Raw genomic sequence first — 21,452 nt, 5'->3', positions numbered from 1 at the left:
GGGCTGAGGAGTCAAATTGGTTTTTAAGGACTAGGATCAACAAGCACATGAGAAAGTGGAGAGCAAGGAAGACAGTTATTACTGGGTGAGAGGCAAGTGTATGTGTGAAATGCATGCACCACTAAACTAATCTACAGTTACCATTCCTTTACTTTGTTAGCATAGTAAAAATAAGTCCAAAGCAGAGACCTAAGATGACAATGACACATGTGTTGCATGAAGTGAAATGATGAAGGCCATGGGGACAACTGGAACTCCACCTCCACACGCCAAGACACCAAGAGACTGGTCCCTGCCTCCTTCAGGAGTAGGAAAACTATGCTTTGTCTTTCATTTGGGGTCAGCATGGAATTTCTGTGCCCATGTGCTGTTCCCGTTATGCTTGAGCACATGACTAGAGTCTTGTTCCAGTGCTAAGAGGCCTCTGTCTAGAGAACACAAGACCCCATGAGGTCGATAACATATTCACCTTGCACCCCACAACCTGCATAAACTCAGCAGGAGCTTTTATTTTATATTCTTTAGGACTTCCTGTATACACAGTTCTCTGCAAATAGTTTTATTTCTTCTGGTCCAATTTGTGTGCTTTGTATTTCTGTTTTTCTTGTGCTGGCTAGACTCTGGTATGTTGAATAGGGCATTATTTCTCTTATGTGTGCACAAAGCTGATATGTAATAAATCTAAGTATAAAAGAGCTTTCAATAAATATACAATAAGAAAATCTGAATAACAAGAGACCATTTTGTCATCATTGGTAGCTATTTTCTTTTTCCAGTGACACCTGAAATAAAAGTGTATTTTACTGTTGATGGTGGTGGATACAATGAGATCGTACACTTAGAACAGCCACGTTAGTTATCCATAGACTCTGATGTGAATAGTGAGTGCATTTAAGTTGTATAATGTGGAGGCCCAGGAAAGGGGTTACGTGTGCCCAGGGAATTAATAGTTTGTATTGTTATCTCTTGTATCATTTCATTTAACTGAAGCATAATGTTTCAGTGTAAATTTGAGCCAGGTCTACTACTTGGCATTCTGTAAGGTTGGAACTAGATGTTAATCATGATCAATTTAAACAGGTAATTCTCAAGCTGAAAGAGATGAGATTTTAGCTTATCTACAAGCTAACAAATTAGCCTGACACAGTTGCAGGATGCTTCAGAGGACACAGAATACCTGGGCAAGAGACTGCAGACTGTACTGCTTCTGCCACAACGGGGAGTGGGAGTGTTATGTTTTGTGACTCCAAGAGGAGTCACTGCCAAGCCCAGATGCAAACTGAGAATATAATAGATTTGTGCCAAGCCTGAGAAATCCCAAACTGAGGATACTTGAGTCTTGAAAGGGGTTGAAATATACCTGTCTGCCTTTTGCCCCCCACACACATTATCCCTAATATCCTGGACATCAAACTCCCCTTGGCTCCCCAGGGAGACCCTTCCCCCTTCCAAGGCCATCTATACTCCAAACACCCAGAAGAAGATGGGGCACACTGTGGTCAGGGTTCCTACTCAGAAGAGACCCATAGAGAATTGAGTCCTGCAGTAATACACCCTCAGTGGTCACCTGGCAAAGGTAATTCTGAGTAGATCATAGTGCCCATCCTACAGCGTGTCCTGACCTGGGCCAGGCTGCCCATATGCTCAACACACCCGTTTCCCCTTTGCCTGGACTCTAGACCTGCAGTGTGACAACCCTTCCCAAACTGCTTTTTAAACATATCTACACCTACCATCCTTCCCTTCCATTCTTTTCTGTCGCAACAACCAAGGTGGCCTGACATCTTTTAAAGGAAAAGACAAAACCAAACACTTTTTGCAAAACCCCTGGCTGGAGAAAGATTGTCTGAGAATTATTAGGACTCAGTTTGGAGGGGATGAGAGTATCCAGCTGCCCCTGGGGGGGTTCTTTGCCCCAGAGAGCGCAGCTGGACTGAGGTTGGGGGAAATGACAGGAAGGAGAAGCATCCAAGATGTGTCTCCGATTCCCCAGGCTTCGGTGTGCACCTGTGGACGTTTACGGGCTGCTGCTGATAACTTGCCGCATGTGTCCCAATGTCTTCCTTGAGAAAACAGAGCCAGGGAATCTCTTGCCATCACTATGTCCCTCTGGATTTTACATGGCGCTATCTTGCCTTTCTCCAGCTCACTGCCTCTGTCTGTCTCACACTCGCCCATCCTCCCTTCCAGTCTGCTCTGGAGTTCATCTGAGTCTTCAGTCTCTGAGCCCACTCCATTTTATCTCCTCTATCAGCTCCCTTCCAAACTCCCTCCTTCCCCCATCCATCACTGCAAGCACTCTATTACCCTCAGCTCCAGTCTTGCCCAATTCTCCTTACTGAATGTCCCTGGCAAACCTCCAGTGTTGGATCAATTGTTCATGCTCCGCTCCTACTACCAGCCCACTCCAGCTACAGGGGACAATCATAAAGCAACGAGGCTTGGAGCAAAAGCAATCTCTCTTCTGCATTCTCGCCAGACATTCACTTCACAATCTCATCTCAGCAAATCTTTTGATGGTTGTTCCTCAAGTTCCCCTCAGATATGAAATAGGGTGGGCATTTGTTGGTTGACTTCACAGCATGCATTCTGGAGTTTTCTTTGAGGAAGCACCCCCTCCCCCTTTCTCAGTGATGGGGTTGGGTGGCTTTGGCCTTATTCTATCTCTAGGGTTGGACACTGGGATTAAGTGAATGAGCTCCCTTATTTCTCTGGCAGCACCAAATGGTGCCTCATGGATGAGCACAGCAACCAATGGGCCAGAGAGGCAACAGGAGGCAGCTGTTGGGGCTTCTGGGAAATAAGCTTCCTTTGTTCTGCAGGAGCCTCAGAGGAGACTTTGGGTGTTGCAGTGTGGATGTGAAGCCTAACTGTGGGAACCTGTGGAGCCAAAAGGGCCAAAAGAAACACAGGTGTCAGAGTCCTGATGGCATCCTCTGGCTCAGGCTGTGGCTGGCTATAGCAGGCTGCCTTGAGATTTCTAGAACTATCAGTCATGGAATGTCCTCATCGCTTGTATAAAGCCAGATGTGTCCAGCTGCCTGCTGTTTGCAACCTAACTGATGCCCCCTTCTAAATTTTTCCCTGCACCCCATTTCTCTATATCACCAGCACAAATGATCGTGCCTCCCAGTGCGAGGAGGAACTAGAAGTCATCCGGTGGGAGGTCCAGCTTACCTCCCTGTTGTCTAAGTATTTTGAGTCGGAGCCTGTCTTCCTCCTTCCTCCTAGTCTTTCCCCCGATGCTCTCAGGGACTTGGATTCTTGTATGTGTTTTGTCTGCCTTTTCTCCATTCACTTTTCATTTCATTCAGAGTGCATCCACTATATATATATATATATATATATTAAAAAGCCAGCCAGTACCTGTTCTCAACCTGCTGCTTCATTTTCCTGTCTCTTTTATTCTCTCTCATATTTACTGGGGGGAATTGTCCTACTACAAAGACTTCAGCTGGGGGTATGGTTGGGTGGGAATCTGTGGACTCTTCTGAGGGGGAGCTCATAACAGAGGTCTGGGTAGAAGAGATGGATCTAGCTTTTGTTCTTGTGGAAGCACTGTAGTTGGTGGGAACTTCCAATGAGTTGAGAGCATGGAAATGGGCTGAAGTGGAGTTTGTGAGGCATGGACATCTAAGGCAGAAGTAGAAAGGAGCAGGACAGAAGCTTGGTAAGAGGAAAACGGGGGGTGGGGTGGGGGGTGGCGGGGGCTAGGGTAAAATCACTGGATTTGACAGTATCGGTTTCAAAGCGACAGAGCGGGCCAGAATTGACCTTCAGTAGGTAAGAGTAATAGATGGGAGGAGAGGAAGAGGGAAGAGCAAGGACAGCTGAGGAGTCACAGGTGAAGCAGATACAGGAGAAGAGGCGGGGAAGAGACACTAACAGGAAGATGGCTGGGCAGCTCTGAGGCTCAGGTCTGGGGCCCTCCCTGAGAAAGTGTAAGTCAAGCCACAGCGTGGGTCCACTGGGCCATGCATCTAACCCCCAAGCCCTGTGGGTGGCCCCTACCAATGCTCACCCTTGCACATGCCAAGCAAGTTCCTGCAGTATCCGAGAAGAACCTTGGGTGGAGGTGGGGAGAGCTCTCTGTGCTGTGAAGCTCTGGACCGAAGCTTCCTAGAGCCCTGGAGGTTCCCAGGAAAGGTGGGGGAGGTTATCAGCTGGGCATCTGCCCACCCTAACCCCTCCGCCTCCCTCCCTGCCTGCCTTCACCATGATGCAAGCCATGGCTGGTGTTATTTGAAATGTGCCTCAAGGAGGCGTGAGGCAGCTTTAGCATAGTAAAGTAGATGAGAGTACGGTATGTGAACAGGAGATTAATCATTGCAGAGACAGAGGCTGGATAGGTCCGCTTGTAGGTAAAAGCTTTTCTCCGTTTCACTTTTTCTGAAATGGAAGCCAGGATCAGGATGGGAGCGGGGAGAGGTGTAGAAGTTATCACAGTGCTTGTCCTTTGACCTTCAGTTCCAGAAGCTAGGACAGGACTCAGTCAACACCTTCTGAGGTCCCCTCCTCCTTTCCTGACCGTGAATGAGCTTTGAACACTCCATACAGTCATGCCTTGGAACTCTACTGCTTTAACACTCATGGAATTTGGTACTCAATGCATTTTACTATGAAAATTTTGCCCCTGTACTTGCCCTTTGGTACTCAATGAGCAAGCTAGAGCTTATTCATGTTGATTTCCTCGGTTGCCTTGTGACTCACTACTCTTCAGCCAAAGCAATTTGTTTGGAACTCATGACTTTTTGGTACTTGTCATGGCTCCTGAGACCAATTAACAAGGAGAGTGTTAAGGTACCACTGTATTAAAATACAGCCCAAGGACTTGGCCGTTCCTTTCCTGCATGGACTTGTAACATCATAATTCCTCCACACTTACTGATCATGCACCAGGGAAAGAAATGATTTCTCTAAAGCTGAGCAGTGAACCTAAGATCCAGAGAGGCAGTGGCTCACTACAGGACTGCCAATATAGCCCCTTTTTTGGTTGTTTTTATTTTTAAAATAAATTTTACTGCACATATTTGAGGCTTACATCATGGGGTACATAGAAATCATATAATGGTTACAATGATGAAGATTAATATATGGATCATTTCACTTTTCCTATGCTGTAAGAACAGCCATAATCTACTTATTAAAAAATTCGTAGGAGAATGTATTTCTTACTTTAGTGCTCAGTTGTACATTAGCTCCACGCTTATCCTACATATGTGATACTATTTTGTAAACTTTGGCCTGTACCTCCCCATTTCCTCTCCCCTGTCCCACTCGGTAACTACTGTTTCATTCTCCCTCTGTGTACTTCAGCTTTATTTTTAAAAATCAATATATAAATGAGATCATGCAGTACTGTTCTTTGTGTGTGGAGACTTCCTTCCCCGGGCCAGGCTGTTACCCTTGGGTGATAAAGTATATAATGTGATCGTTGAGGGTGCTGTACAGATAGGACACCACCCCCAGGCTCTGTGGGACAGCACAGAGCCGTGCTCTTTCCTGCCCTCAGAACTGCTAGAGCAGGAGGAGGGGCAGAGCCAGATGTCTTCTGGAGACACAGCAAGGGCCCCCGGGCTCACTGAATCATGCCCGATGCTTCCAGGAGGGGCTGAAAGTAGATCTGGCAGGGAATCAGTTTATTGACACACAGGAAAAACAATATGGATGAGATGAGAGGCCATCTGAGATGCAGATAGATGATCCCAGCCCCAGCCCCCAGCAACAAGTCTGGCTTCTTTATTAGTGTTGACTATTTCATAGCATGGGATCTGCCCCGTGCACCAATTTTGAGGGGTGGGGACTTCTCCTCCATCTTGACCTAGGAGAAGAAACAGAGCTGTAAAACTTGGTTCTCTTGCCTGGAAAGATAACTAGAACCAGAGAAGGAAGGTGTGCAATCTTCTTGTTGATAAAAGTTTAATTTACACTTGGCCAGGTTCCATGTGAACTCAGGTCTGTAATCTCTTATGTGTGATTCCAAAATCCAAACTACTTCTGAAGCCTGGAAGTTTTTCTATGCTTTGTGTCAGGAAAAATATGACCACCTGATACGAACTATGTGTAACCATTATCTGAACCACTGTGTGAATGTTTTCTTCTGGATTATTTGATTACTGGAGGCTTCCCCAACCCAGCCCATGGCCTGCTCTCATACACTTTTACACATAAATACTATATAATATATAATGACTTTTCCAAGTTCCAAAGTCTCTTTAGCCCCTTAGCCTTCAGATAAGATTTTGGATTTGTGTTCTGATGTCCTTCTGCTCCATAATCTTTAGGGAAGGGATAGGGAAAAAGTCATGTTATATTTCATAGAAGTTATTTACTTAAAATTTGGCTTTGATATTGGCTGTGTCCTTGGCCCCGTTTCTCAACCTCTTTGAGCCTCATCTTAGATATTTCAAAGCAGAGCACGATCCTCTTTAATGTCTTTTGCAACTAGCACCCTGTGAAGTGGGTGAGACAGGCAGCTTCCCCTCTGCCATGAGGAAACCAGAGAAGTCAATGGGCCTGAGGTTTGCCAAGGAGTTGGTGTGAGGACTGGCAGTCAGATATGGCTGGTGCGGAGGCAGGGCTCTTTCCAATCAATCACCTGCCGAGTCCACAGTGGCTCACCCCTCCCTGGCTGCTGCAGGAGGGAGCGGCTCACACAGTGTGCTCAGCCTGGCCAGTTCCCAAATGAGCAGGAGGCCTTCTGAGGTGTTTCCAGAAATGTCAGCCTTTGTTCGCTCACTTATCTCTCCACCCCAATAATTACCCCAGTAAGATCTAACCAACAGCAATCACATAGCCAGAAAGTACAGCCTGATCTTGCCTGCAGCAGCCAGACCTGCATGAATGGCCTTGATTGTCTTAGGGAAATGAAAGGGTGTTTTCTGGTTCAAAGTAGAACCAAGTGTGAGTTACTGTTCTCAATGTGTGGGCCTACACAAGCATACAGTTCATACCTCCAGTTCTGTAGCTATGAATCAAATAGGCACATGTAATATCCCTTGTCTCTGTGGGCCTGGTGGCCAGGACAGCAGAGTCAGAGTGTGGGTGTCCATGTGCAGAGCTTCCTATTATACTGCCCTCTGCTTCCCCAGTGCCTCCCAGTGATGGAATCCAAGCAGGAACCTGAAGGCTAGAGGGTCCATAGAATCACTTTCTTAGGGCCAGAGCAGGACAAAGAGAGCTGGAAAATGGCTCTTAGACAGTTAAGTAAATGGAGAGCAAACAACCCAGAATCCAAAACAAATATCCAAGCATCCCCTTTTAATGACGGCAGGGAATGTCTTTTAGGGAAATGGTAACAGTGGGAATTCATGTCCTATAGTAATCCTCCATTGCTGTGTGACAAGTTACCCCCATAAGTAGTGGCTTAAAATATTTGTTATCTCATGCTCTTTCTGGGTCATGAATTCAAGAGCGGGAGAGCTGGGTAAGTCTTGTTCAGAGTCTCATGTAGTTGCCACGAGGATACTAGCAAGGGCTTTGCCTGGAGCTAGAGGCCTCTAGGAGGTTTCGTTACCATCATGTAGGCCTCTCCAGAGAGCTACCCAGGACATGGTAACTGGCTTCTCCCAGGCTAGGGAGGGAGGCATGGGGAGAAAGGAAGAGGTAAGGAGAAGGACAGTTTCGTTGATGACTCTCAGCAGTCTAACACCATTACGGCTGCCATAGCCTTTTAGTTCCTAGCTCAGCCCCCATTTAAGGGGAGGGGAATCAGATTCTGCCTTTTGCAGTAAAGAGTTGTTTAAGACTCTAGGCCTATTAAAACCCACCATCTATCCAGAAAGATCAGGAAAAATGATTCAGGGTAATTTCATAATAGGAAGCAGAGCTTGGGAGCCCTGTTGGAACCTGTTGTCTTGGCAATCCCTGTGCCTTCTCAACCTTCCCAACTCATTACCATAGTTACCTACCCGATTTCCCACTATTGTTCCTGGCTACCTATTCTTGGAAAGCAGTTAAACTAATCAGAGCTGAGGTGGTCATGGTCCTTGATAGACCCACAGATCCCTTCTGGGAGTCAGCCGATTCTAATAGAAGCTCTCCTGGAGGTGCAGTGAGCCCTAAGGAACAATGTCTTTAATCTCTTTCATGTGGGAAAGGATGATTTCAGTGACACTAGCAAGGTTCTCCAAAACAACGAAGCACTTATTCATTCTATGACTTAATTCTCGCAACAAAACTGAAACCCATCTTTAATTGCTAATGGACAAGAATGTTAAACCTAGTACTAGAGGGAGAGAGACAGAGAAAATGGTGGAAGTTGGATGTGAAACTCCAGGCTGATTCTCAGTGTGGGGCTCCAGTTGAGCTTGGCGAGAGGGCTCCTGAAGCCATAACCCACCACCCCATCTCAGCAGAGTGGGGAGCCCACTCCTGGACCCAGGGAATGGGATAGATGGGATAGGTATGCATTTCTTCCGGGCGATGGTGGAGGGAGATGATAAACACAGCAGTAAGAAACAACTATTAGATTGCCTCCAGGTCTCTAGAGGCCCAAGCTAAATATGCGTGAAGGCTGTGATTCTCAGAATTTTTGTCTCAGGAATCCTTTACACTTTTAAAAAGCACCAAAGATCCCAAAGGGCTTTTGCTTATGTGTCATATCTACTTCACATCAAATTTCTAATGGACTTAATTGGCAAAACTGTATGTAATCCATTGGTTGTTTATAACATGTTTTGAAATACATATGCATGGTGGACTGGCTAAATTAAGCAAATTATCATAGTCATTATCATGTCTTTGTGGTGAGAACACTTCAAATTTCTTAGCAAATTTTCAATAATATACTGCATTCTTACTGTAGCAACCATGTTATACAATAGGTATCTTGAACCATTTCATCTTTGTGCTATATTTAGTGATATTAGAGATGAATACTGAGAAATTTTTAAAATAGCTCATTTAAAATGTCAATACTTATTATACAACGTAATTTATGAAAGTGGCTGTTTTTCAAAACAAATTGGGAAGAAAAATGTCATGGTGTTTCATTTTGGTAAATTTTTTTAATGCTTGGCTTAGCAAAAGGCAATCAGATTCTCATCTGTGCTTCTACATTCAGGCACTCATGGACTGACCCATTGTGTGACCTATAGAAAATCCCTTGAACAGTCATAAGAGCAAGCATGTGGGAAGGCAAATAATATCTCGGCATTATCATGAAAGTAGTGTTGACCTTGGAAATCCAGTTTGAGAATTGTTGAATTAAGGAGGCATTACAAAGGCTATTCTTAAATTTGCTGATGACGGGCTCAAAGGAAGAGAAGCTGGCATCAGCACCTTGTGGCTCCGGGACCATGACTGACCCAGACACATATGGGCACCATGCTGGTTTGGGCATACAATGAGTGCAGCAAGAAGGAATAAACTGAGGAGCTGTTCAGGAGAGTGGGAAAGCTGCGTGATGCATTAGGATGGAAGGAAACATTGCCATGGTAAGATAATTTTACTATTCACCAATAGGAAGAAGCCTAAAAGCCAGTTTGCTCTTTGCCATGCTTTTTCTCTCCTGGAAACCATGAGTGTTCCAAGTAAACATTAGCTGCACTGTCAGCTTGGCACCCCGGGACAGCACTGACAGGAAAGAACCACCAGCTAGCCTTTGATAGGCACGCAGCTCAGATGAGAAAACAATCAGTTGTAGTTTTCAGCTAGTGACATGTTAGGGTTGTTATTATAATGGTGCAATCTAGCCCATCCTGATGGACATAGCCACCAAACTGAAAAGGCAAGTGAAGAATATGGAATCCACCATTTAATGCACATTTTTTAGAAGATCACAGTGCATTAAACATTGTGCCAGGTGCTAGCATTACAGATGATTTAGATTTGTCACCAGCTCTCAGAGGAGTGCAGGTCAGAAGCCATATAAACTATACCACTCTGCTGTCATTGGGACTATTAGCAATGGGCAGGATGAAAACAAAATCCTTGAGTCCCGAATCAGTCAGAGATTGCCATGGTCAGCCAGGCAGATGGCATAGTCACCTGGGGTTTGTGAAGGGACATTTTGCCAAAGGAACCATTTTTGAGATGTGGGCAGGGCTAAAGGGGCCAACAGGGATGCTGCGGCATCCTCGAGGAAATCTAGAGGAAAACCTATCCCATCCACTCCAGTCTGAAGGAATGAGGGTTACAAATGGTGCTGCTGACCTAATGAGAGTTGGAATCATGGCAGAAAGGTCATGTGACACTAGCTGTAGTTGAAGGGTACAGGCGTTGTCAAAAATGGAGCAAAACAGGGATCAGGAGGAACAAATACTGGCTTCTCGGTCTGCCTGCTTACTGGTCTCCTGCTCATGACTCAACTGGCCCACTCTACCTGGAAAGCAAACATAAGAGAACCCAGGTAATATATACCACATCCAGTTGGTAGCTGTCAACCGTTAGAGAAGAAACAACAAACATGTGACCTGAAATCTTTTATGGAGGGTTAGGATACAGCACATGTAGGAAGGAATGGATCAGCCGGAAATCAGATCACTGGAGACAAACTGTAAGGGGGAAGTTGCATCGTATTTTCTGACCTAGCCTCAGAAGTTATGCAAGATTATCATCACCCTATTGTGCTGGTCACAAGGAAGTTACAAGCCCACCCAGAAGCAAAGGGAGGAAATGAATTCCACCTCTTTTTAGAGAAGCCGGGTTCTAAAACAGCAAACCAATAGCCAGTAGCCACACCTGGCTTTTTACACATGAATTAAAATTCAAATGTGATTCACGTGACTAAGGAACTGCATTTTAGGTGCTCAATAGCCACATGGGTACTTGGAATGGTTCCACTGCTGCAGAAGGTTCTAGAACAACGAACAGGCGAGGCAGGAGCCATTACATTATCCTCTTCCAAAACTGCCATCCACCACTCTGACTTGCAGACAAAAGTACTTGGAATCTCTGGAAAATGAATCACAGTGGTGCAGTGACTCACATAATATTGTACACAAAGGCTGTCAGTAACTGCTGCTGTTTACTACAAAGAGGTGAGCACTTGTATGAAGGCTTGCAAATGACAGGTCATGATAGATAGCTCCAGGGACTAAAAGTAGGCCCAACAGAAGGTAATCACAGAAGGGTGATTTCTATACCAGGAGACTCCATCTTTGTGGGATCAAAGGTCTCTCTGAGCATGTGATAAAAGTTACTCCTCCCCAGAAAAAAAATGAAGATACACCGCCATGTATTTAGTTTCAGGGGTCTATAGAAACTCACTCCCAAAAAATCTAGCCATGGACTCTTCAGATCAAAGCTCTTGAAGATATTTTCATACCCCGAGCCATTACAACTAATGTCCATTGTGAATCCTTTTTAGAAGGTAAGGGATGGAAGACGGGGGAAGGAAGGAATAGTTTGGATAAGGAGAAAGTACCTACCAGCTGATCAGAGACCTGGGACCAGACCACTACTGGTAATTATGGTGTGTTACATCCTTGAAATGGTTCCCTAAAGGCAATCTTGTGCCTCTTGTATCCAAAATACCTAGCCTTAATGATAATTAATAACTGTTGAAAATAATGAGGCACATTTCTGCTCAATACAAATAAGATGTTATGGGCAGGGAAGCATTTAAGTAGAACATTAGGAACACTGACTTTTCCAGCACTAGAGGTGTTCAAGTAAATTTGCAATGATGTAGATAAGATTTAAACTTACAAGCTCAACTGAGTGTGCTAAGGTCTTTTCCAGGTCCGGAATTACAAGGATCAATAAAAGTGATAGTGTTATCCTTCACCTGGGCCTATCACATACAACTTGGATAAACAGGGTGGAATCTAGATAGTTTTCATGTAGCTGGTGCAGCTTGGTAGCATTTTGGGTGAGTTCAGAGTGTGGGGGTTTCCTTTGGAGGATACAAGATTGCCTGTGGAGATGTTTCAAAGTTATAATGTGCTATCATTACCTCTAGTGGTGTGCTCCCTGACCAGCTGGAAGATGCTGTTCTCATTATCCCAGCACCCATCCGACTTCTTCAAGTGGTCTGTAAGTATAAAGACAACTTCTTCCTTAAAGTTCATGTCTCAGACCTGCAAATAAGTGGTTGTCATCCTCCTTGCTCCCATACCTGGTTCTCCCGACAATTCAGACCTAGATAAACAAAGCAATGCACAGAGCTTGAGCAGTCCTGACTGGGTCTTCCAGGCCCTTACAAACAGACTTGTTGGACCCGTCCCACCAGTTTCCAGCATACTCAGATATACATTCATCTTCCACAATGTGTTATGTGAACTTTGGGCAACTCAGCTGAATTTAAAGCTAAAATTACCCCCAATGTCTCTGATAGTTTCATAACATTTGTAAAAGTCAGTTTTGTGCAATTCTTCAAGATCAGGAGCCATATCCCCACTTCCAAATATACAGTTAGTCTGTATATTTGGCAGTTAGTCTGTTCTGCTCACTGTTTAATTTTCAAAATTCTATGGCAATAGTTTTGGATAAAATAGGCATAATGGTTTGGTGTAATGATTCTTGATAAGTAAGTTCATTACTGAGTGTGTATTATCTAAAATCTTGAAGACTATAGTTCCATTTTTCAGAGAAAGGCATATTCCTGTCATCTGCAAAACTCTGAACTTGACTGTATAGTTGTAGGAATCAGATTATTCTGGATTTGAAACTCAGTTTTGAATCCTATCAGCTGGGAAAATTAGCTTCTCTAAACCTGATTTCTAAGTTGCAAAATGAGAATTCCATTCATGCCAGGATTGTCATGTTGAGTGATGGACTATAAAACAGGAAGCATTCCGAAAGTGATAACCCATCCATTCTGGGTGCTTTTTTTTTTCGTTTTTGTTGTTTTTCTTAATCAGAGGCCGGGACTGTTAATGCCCTCTGGGGGCACAATTGGAGACGTGTATCTTAAAAGAGGGAGCTGAGGGCTCACTCCGCCAGCCCAACTCAGCATCCTTCAGAGACCACCCCCCCCCCCCAGCACTCCGCCGGTCCTCGCCAGGCCTCGATTTAAATGTAACACTGGATACTTATATGTCTTTCGAAGCTCCATTACTGCAGCAAGCCACAAAGCTCTAATGTGGCGTGCCGTCCTTTTTGAGAGGTGAACATTACTGAATGGAGATCGCTGATGGAAGTGGTAAGACTGTTCCAGGACAAGTGTACCTTGAAGTGGAGTATGACTATGCGTACGGAGCAAATGACAGAAGGGTGGGGATAAAACAAGGGGAGCAGCACATCTTGGCGAAAAAGCCCAGTGATGGCCGGTGGCAAGTCAACCGGATGAGAATTCCAAAGCGTTTTACGTGCCGGCCCAGTATGTGAGGGAGCTCACCCACAGAGCCCTGCCACCCATGAAGCAGGCAGCCCGACTGCCAAACAATCCTATGAAAATGATCCAGAGTCTGCATCTTCAGCGATCCACAGAAAATGTGAACAAACTGCCTGAGCTTTTGAGTTTTGCAAAGCTCTCACCGTCTGTTCAGGGAACAGGTCTTATTGGCGATGCCAATCAGACTTTTGGACCCAACTATAATCCAGGTCAAATTCTCACCCTAAGCCTGGACGTGACCCACAACAACAGAAAGTTTAACAATGACACTCTCCCAAGATTTCCAGCCAGAACAGGACGCACTTATTTGATCACTTTCCTGGTCAGTAGTTCTTGGACCTAGAGAAAACTAGCGTCCCCCAGGAGCAGTCTTGTGATTCAGCAGGAGAAACCTCAGAGAGGATACATCAAGATTCTGAATCTGGAGACCAGCTCAACAGCAGCTCCACGAAGCAAATAAGGACAAATTCACCTCCAAATCAAGGAAGACCAGATTCTCCTGTGTATGCCAACCTACAAGAACTGAAAATATCCCAGTCTGCTCTGCCCCCCCTTCCTGGGAGTCCAGCAGTTCAGATAATGGAGAATGGGAAACTCATACAGATAGTTCATGACATTGTTACTACTATAACCAAGGAACACAGGAAAGAACTTGGAAACCACCCTGCTGGAGCTGGGATGTAAGCATGAGCAAAGATTTCCACAGTCAAGGAGATCAAGAGCTTCTTTCATCAGAAGAAAACTACCACAGCATTTGTTACAGCCAGTCAGACCAGATAGTCAGTGTGGTTCTTCTCCAAGGAGTTGGTCAGAAGAGTTGGATGAACGTGGGCATATGTTATATACCAGTGACTATACTAATGAAAAGTGGCTCAAGCATGTCGATGACCAAGGTAAATAATACTACTACAGCACGGATGGATCTTGGTCCGAGTGGGAGCTTCTGAAGTATAATGCTTCATCCCAGCAGCAAAGAGAAATAATTAAAAGTAGGAGCCTGGACAGGCAGCTGCAAGAACCAATAGTATTAACGAAGTGGAGACATGGCACCATTGTATTGGACACTAATGACAAGGAATCTCCAACTGCCTCAAAACCCTGCTCTCCTGAAAATGAATCTTCTCCCTCTTCACCAAAGCACCAAGACCCAGGTCAAGAGAAGTATGGATTGTTGGGTGCAACAAAAATGACTGAAAATGGGAAGAAGGTCCAAAAGAACTGGCTGTCTTCCTGGGCAGTGTTGCAGGGCTCATCTGTACTTTTTACTAAAACTCAAGGAAGTGGTACAAGTTGGTTTGGGAATAATGAGTCTAAGCAGAGTTCACAGCGGACCTCAAGGGGGCAAAGATTGAGATGGCCAGCAAGAAGAGCGCATTTGAGCTGAAAACTCATCAAGGCACAGAACTGCTAATTCAGTCTGCTAATGATGCCGTTGTTAATGATTGGTTTGAAGTTGTTAGCAGTACAATGAATAACCAGGCAGTAGAAACTGAGGGAGCAATAGAAGAGGAGATACCAGATTCACCAGGAATAGAAAAGCAGGATAAAGAAAAGGACCAGAAGGATCTTAAAAAACTTCTATGAAAGTATCTATCTAGCATAGATTCTTCAGAACAGAAAAACACCAAGAAAGACTTAAAGATGCCCCACTTTGCAAGCTGTGTGTGAAAAAGGTTATAGTAAAGATGAAGTATTTGGAGCCAATCTTGCTAATTTGTGGCCGAGAGAGAATGGCACAGTGCCAGAATTTGTGAGGCTGTGCATCGTGCGGGATGAAGAATAGGGTTGGGATGTCGGCGGGATCTCCAGAGTAAGTAGCAACATCGCCGTGATCCAGAAGCTGAGGTTTGCAGTCACCTGTGATGAGAAAGTGGACTTGAATGACAGCAGGTGGGAAGACATGTCAGTACTGGAGCACTCAATGTTTTTTCAAGAGTTGCCAGAGCCTCTATTTACATTTAATCATTTTAAGGATTTTGTTAATGCAATTAAACAGAACCAAGACAGTGCATTGCTGCTGTTAAGGATCTAATCAGACAGTTGCCAAAACCAAATCAAGACACAATGCAGATTCTTTTTAGACACCTCGGAAGAGTTGTAGACAATGGAGAGAAAAACCGAATGACTATCAGAGTATAGCAATTGCTTTTGGTCCCACTCTATTAAAGCCAGAAAAAGAAACTGGTAATATAGCAGTTCGTACTGTTTACCAAAATCAGATTGTAGAATTAATTCTTCTAGCATTAAGTTTCATCTTCGGACGTTGATTTTTACGGAAGATAACCTGTGGGGTGGAAGCTGGATTCCATCAGATTTCAGATCTTTATACGCAATGTGTTTTATTTTTGGACCAAGCAGTGGCTCTTTTGATTTGCGCTTTTTGAGGGGTCAGAAGGGAAGGGAGCATGAAGATGCCTGTTAGGCCCTCATGTTTGCTGCTTTCTTGCGAGGTGATAAAACTGTAATTCGAGATTCATTTTTATCATGAATGTTTGTATTTTATACTCTGAATTTCAGTAAAAATCAAAACTTAGAATTACAACCAGTCATAGACAAAAGAAAAAAAGGGAGTTGATTGTCCTACAACCACGGCCTGGATTAGGGTGAAGTGAGAGAGTGAAAGTGCAAGATCGGTCTTGTTTTCACTTAAATTTCTGATATTTCTTGATTGGGGGGGGCATGGATTTTAATCTTTTGAATTAACACATTGAAATATTTTTTTTCTTAACAGTTTTGACTCTCCAACCAGTACGCGTTTTCCTGGCCCTAGTCCTGCCCTGCCTACAGCTTCTGCACTGGTTGCGCCATGTCCTAAATTCGGGACTTTTCCTGGGTTGACACTTCGGAGCTGCAGCAGCTGCCCGCCAGAAAACTGGCAGAGCGATGGGACTACAGCTCCCAGAAGGCCGCGCGGCACGCTTGCTGATTGGCTGCGTGTGTCCCGCCCCTGCCCCTCCTTGCCAGGAAGACCCAGCAAGTCCCCAGCTAGTGTGCGCCGAGGTCTGACCGGCTGGGACCTCCCAGCTGTGGCCTGATGGCGGGGTGGCCCGTGTCCCGGATAATACGTTGGCTCCTGAGGTCCAGCGCCAGGGGCTGCAGCTCTGGGGCTCCAGTGACGCAGCCTAGCGCCACGGAGCCCTCGCGACCCACCACAGAGGTGAGCCTGCCCACGGGCGTCCGCGAAGTCCTGGGAGCTTGGCCCGAGTCCCCTGTCCTCACCCGGGAAGCCCCAGGCCAGCCTGTTTTCGGAGGCAGCTTATGGGAGGGACCCCGGCCGCTTAATGGGGGGTAATGTCCCCCAGATCCGCTGCATGGGCTCACCTGCTAGCCCAGGAGAAACCCCTGGCAGCCTACCTTCAGACACTCCTGTACCCCCAGTGATCTCCCCTCCCCCACCTCCAGGTGTCAGCTGCGCCCCAAAAGGGGGACCACTAGGGGTAGGACCTTGGGCCTAGGGAAGTGTTTTATTAGTGCCCCCCAACCCTGGCTCACCTCCAGCCTCTTCCTTAAACATTTTCGCTCCTATTCCCCAGTGGTGGGTGTTTGCCTGCGATTGGGTGTCCCAGTGACACCTGCCTCATCATGTGACACTGACCAAAAACATCAGCTCGATGGGTGCCACCATCAGTTTTCACTTTGTAGTCACAGGGCTCTGTGACCCAGCTTTCACTTCTCTGTGCCACCTTGGTTTCCCTTGGGAGACTTCAGCCTCATTCTAGAGGGGAACGGAGCAGGACCTCGGCTTTTCCAGAGTTGAGGGTGGGATCCCTCGTCCTAGACAAAGCCGCTCAAAGTGTTTCACATCCTAACAAGTTGGAAGTATGTTGTTTTGCTCCTGTGGTTAGAGAAACACTGAGGGGAGGAATGTCTCTTCCCTTGGTGGAACTTCTTTCCTAGAACCATCTCGTCATCCTCCTCGGTCTCCCAGGACTGGGTTTCCCATCTTGGAACTCTGGTACCAATCATTGTCCCCTCTCTCTTGCTCAATGAGGGTCAAGCTTCTGCCCAGACTGATTGCTTTCCATGGATGCCAGCCCCTCTAGGATTCTGAGATCAGCAGCCCCGTTGTTGGGAAGTGAAGCATTTTCTGGTGGTGTTGAACTCTGACATTAATTGAGGAAAAATTGGTACAGCAAAGGTAGCTGAGAGGCCTTTAAAGACTTGGAGAAGGGGGAAGTTTCTCCATTCCTTCTAATTTATTTTGTCACTTTCACGAGAAGGCCTGTGCCGGGGGACTTGATGTGTGGGGTTCTGTGATCCTCAGCGTGAACACAGTGAGGGAGATGGTGCATCAAAGTTAGTCACTGGAAAGTGAGGGAGAAGGAACTCAAATCCTGACACCTGTGCTCAGGCCGCCTCTCTGTGAGAGGACTAGTGGCCACCCTCGCCCTTGCACGTCTGAGGTAGCAGAAAGCACAGACTGGAGCAGACTGCAGGAGTCGAATCCAGCCCCAAACTTATGGGAGCCCTTGGATAGTGGGGCTCCTGCCTTCCCCGAATTTTCCCATAGGGCTTAATGTAGGGCTGTGAAGGCAGTGGGCTTGGCAAATGCTTTCGGTTGCTTGAAATGCAGCTCGTGAAGAATCACATGGAATAATAATCTGAGCACTGGACAGGGAATCCTACATTCTCATCCTCCTGTCCCCAGTTTCATCTGGCTCCTGGGTTATCACTTCCTGTCTGTAAATCCAGAGGGTTGGACCAGCCCATCTTATGCAGCAGGGAAAGGTAGAGATTCGTCTTTAAGCGGATCTCAGAGGTGAGGTGAGATGCACATGTCCAGCCCATCCACAGAGCTTGCCAGGCAGAAGCAGGGATGGGTATTTGGAACCCTGTCCTGCCTTCCCTTCCCACAGGGCGCCTCTCCCCATCCCGAGTTGGGGTCTGTTTTGGGAGAGCCAGAGTGGAAGGCAGCTCTGTTCGTGTGTCAGGTGTGAGAAAGAAGTGAAATGTTAAGTGGGAGCTGGTGTGCAGAGCAGCTTCCAAGTTGCACAGGGACCCTGGCATCCTGAGTGCAGTGGCCTAGACATCTTCCCAGGAGGACTTAGCCCAGCCCAGGTGCACCCCCTTTCTCCCTCTGAAGGTCCACGCAGGCTCTCTTGGGCAACAAGGGGCTGGTCTGAGGCCCTGGGCCTGCTCCCTGTAGCAGGGGCTGGGGTGGAGGTCACTCTGGATGAGGCGGAGTTGCCCAGCTATTCAGGACGCCAAGAAGGACCCAGTGCTGGCCAGAGACCAGGCAGGAGGGAAGTGGTGTGAGAAGAGGTAGGAAGGAGGACAGCAGGGTGGCCTGCGTGGAAAGGGGGCTCTACAGTGGATCCTCTTGATTTCCAGTCCACCCTTGAAACTCATGTCCCAGGGAAGTGAACTGTGGCTGCCAGCAGCCATAGGAGTGAGGGCCGCACACTTGGGGTGGGCATGGGGAGAGGGCAGGAGAGCCAGGATACTTGGCTGTGTCCTCTCGTTTGCTAGAGATCAGTTGTAGGGAGCGCCTGCTACACACCATCCCAATAGCAGGTAAGTGGGGCCACTGATATTTGAGATTGGAATGGATACTTTTTCTCCCCAGTAACCCTGCTACTCTCTAGACTCTAGCATGATTTAGGGACTGGCCTTTACCATTCCAATCAAGTGCCTTTGAAAGCAGGGACCCTCCCTTAAGTCGCTCCTTGGTACCACCCTTCCCCCCCCCCCCCCCCGCGTTGACTTACTGCTACCCACTATGTCAGGGACTCCTCCTATTGAGTTAGGATTATTATCTACACAGATGAGGAGACGAAAGTGGAGATTCAGGTGTGTGCTCCAACTTTACCTGCTCCAGAGTCTGTCCTTGGAACCCAGCACATTTTGCTCTACCACTGGAGTAAAATGGCACCCAGGACTGAGATCCCTGGGCCAATGCTGCTCAGGCCTGGCTGCAGAGTAGGGAGCCGAGGCAGAATCTTTGGGGTGAGGTTCTTGTTTCAACTCTTCTAGAAGCTCTTCAGGTGCCACCAAGCTGGAGAACCTGTCCTAGACTAAACCATTTGACAGCTTGAAATGAAGGACTCATTGTCACTCCTGCACCCTAGAAGCAGGCAGGTCTACTAGCTCATTGACACTGGTTCAACACTTGGAACCAACATACTGTGATCCATGCTGGGGATACTGAGGCAGGACAGCTTCCCACAGGAGAAACCACCCGGTCCAGGCTGGAGGCCCAGGAGCTCTCTGCTACTTTCCATGGGTTCCAGCCCATCCTAAGTGAGCAGGGTGGCTGTATACTGTCAGTTCCCTCTGAATCCTGGGTGCCTTCGACTGGTGTGAATACTTTTTCCTCCAGGAGATTGAAGGGAAAGGGGCAAAAGTAGAATGAAAGTTGGATGTGCAGCGTTAGAGGAAGGAAACAGGCTTCTGGGAGGGATGAGACTGGTTAATGTCCGAGTGATGAGCGTGCATAGCTGGAAGGGTGCGTGGTGGAAGGAGCTGGGAGGTCCAGGACCAGTGCCTAATTAGACTGCCCCTTGCTCAGGGTTCCTTTCTGGCTTCTGCTGAGTTATCTTGGTCCTCTCCCCCTTTCCCAGTCCCTGAATTTATTTTGTCCTCTTACCCAGTCACTCCCCTGCATGTGTTAAATCGGGGTGTGGAGGACGACCTGTTGGCAAGTGAAGGGGTGGAGTTTGGGGTGATTGACAAAGGACTGCATTGCACGTAACTGCTAATGGAAAAGAAGGTACAGCTCAGCCGTGAACCTGATTTTTAGGGACCTCCCAGAGCCTGTGGCCATGTCGCCTCCCCTTGGGTCCTACACAATGGCTGCCTAATCCCGCTGCTGGTACTGGGTGGGGTGAAGAATAAGACTGAATCAAGTTCCCATGGGCCCATCCCTCCACTTCCTTGCCAAGCCGAAGTCCCCACCCTCAGCTGAGTCCTAGGAGGTGGGCCTGTTCCCCAGCCTGCCGATGGGAGGGACGACCCCAGCTTCCCCAGGATTGCAGGGTCCAGATTGATGGGAAGCTGAGAAGCATCGTCCAAATGTCAGAGCCAAGCGAGGGCCAGCTCACCGGGGACCCTCCCCAGCTTCTCCTGCCCCTGTCCTTGCAGGAGCTGTCCAGGCGGCAGCAGTTCCTGCGAGAGCATGCATCCCCCTTCTCCGCCTTCCTCATGGACAGCTTCGGCCGGCAGCACAGCTACCTTCGGATCTCGCTCACCGAGAAGTGCAACCTCAGATGTGAGTGGCAGTCCATCTGCTGACTCGTGTATCTTCTAAGAGCTCCTCAGGCCCAGAGAACTGCCTCTGTCTTCCAGTTCTACCTCCCACTTTCACACCCTCCCCTGCCTTGCCTGGGAGGATAATAAGAGTCCAGGTTGAGTTTCAGGATTATGGACACTGGGTCCTACTTGAGATTAGACTTGAGAACAGAATTGCCATGGGGTTTAGGATTCAGATTACATCCTAGACCTCTCACTCTTCAGGGCTCCTGCTTCCCTTCAGTTCCCAAGCCCAGGATGTGGCCACTGGCAGGGGCAGTGGACATTATAAACATGTGATCCACACAGCAGTGCCCACGACAAGCTCTGCAAGCCACAGATGCCCCGGTCCTAGGACAGAGCACCAGTGCTACATAACCCTGTGCAAGGAGCACTTTGGGGTGTATCCTGCTAGGTGGGCTTCCTCAATTGGGTCCTTCCTCCTCCTCTTTCCCTCCTTCCTTGTTCCTCTTCATTCCCTCTCTCCCTGCTACTGCACCTTGCAATAAGTGTATTTCACAGGTCAGTGAATATACTTGTGTTTGAGAGATGTTAATCACACAAAATACGACATTGCACATTTTGATCTTACCTGTTTTGTCTCAAGAGTCCAATTCTAGACCCACTGTGCCAGTTTGACTTTGTACTCCATCAGGTCTTGACCCAACCCTTGGAAAAGCAGAACCGGAAGTAGTGGTAAAGGGTGGTTCCACCCCAGCTGACGACCCCATTCTGATAATAACCTGCAGCATACAGAGTGAATTTTAGTACACTTGTGGCTACAGAGGAGAGCAGCTTTCCCCGGGCCAGAAAGGCTTCCTTTACCTCCTGGCATGGCCAGAACAGTGACAGCCACAACTCAGAGCGAGGAGGAGGAGTGATGCCAACAGGAATGGAACCAGGGCCCTGGTCTGTCCAGACAGGCCCTGCCCAGCTGCCCCTGAGC

The 21,452-nt window shown here is 47.1% G+C and overlaps 1 protein-coding gene and 1 pseudogene across 3 annotated transcripts in view; both read left to right on the top strand.

The window, feature by feature from the left end:
- The first annotated feature begins 13,065 nt into the window (after positions 1–13,065).
- Positions 13,066–15,622, top strand: LOC101723215 (rho GTPase-activating protein 12-like; annotated as a pseudogene).
- A 598-nt stretch (positions 15,623–16,220) lies between these two features.
- Mocs1 (molybdenum cofactor synthesis 1) overlaps positions 16,221–21,452 on the top strand; it is a 28,343-nt gene continuing 23,111 nt past the window's right edge. For 2 of the 3 annotated variants that reach the window (XM_004846629.4, XM_004846628.4), the window contains exons 1-2: positions 16,221–16,436; positions 20,360–20,486. In XM_004846629.4, the coding sequence (XP_004846686.1) occupies positions 16,314–16,436; positions 20,360–20,486 (250 nt within the window). In that variant the 5' untranslated portion in view covers positions 16,221–16,313. The remainder of the gene's footprint in view (positions 16,437–20,359; positions 20,487–21,452) is intronic. The other variant, XM_004846630.3, reaches the window with a different exon arrangement.

This window comes from Heterocephalus glaber, unplaced genomic scaffold (assembly GCF_053883595.1).
Source record: "Heterocephalus glaber isolate CG9 unplaced genomic scaffold, H.glaber_assembly_v1.0 deba00001497, whole genome shotgun sequence".
NCBI classification, from domain to species: Eukaryota; Metazoa; Chordata; class Mammalia; order Rodentia; family Bathyergidae; genus Heterocephalus; species Heterocephalus glaber.
This window is presented reverse-complemented; position numbering and strand designations above follow the sequence as displayed.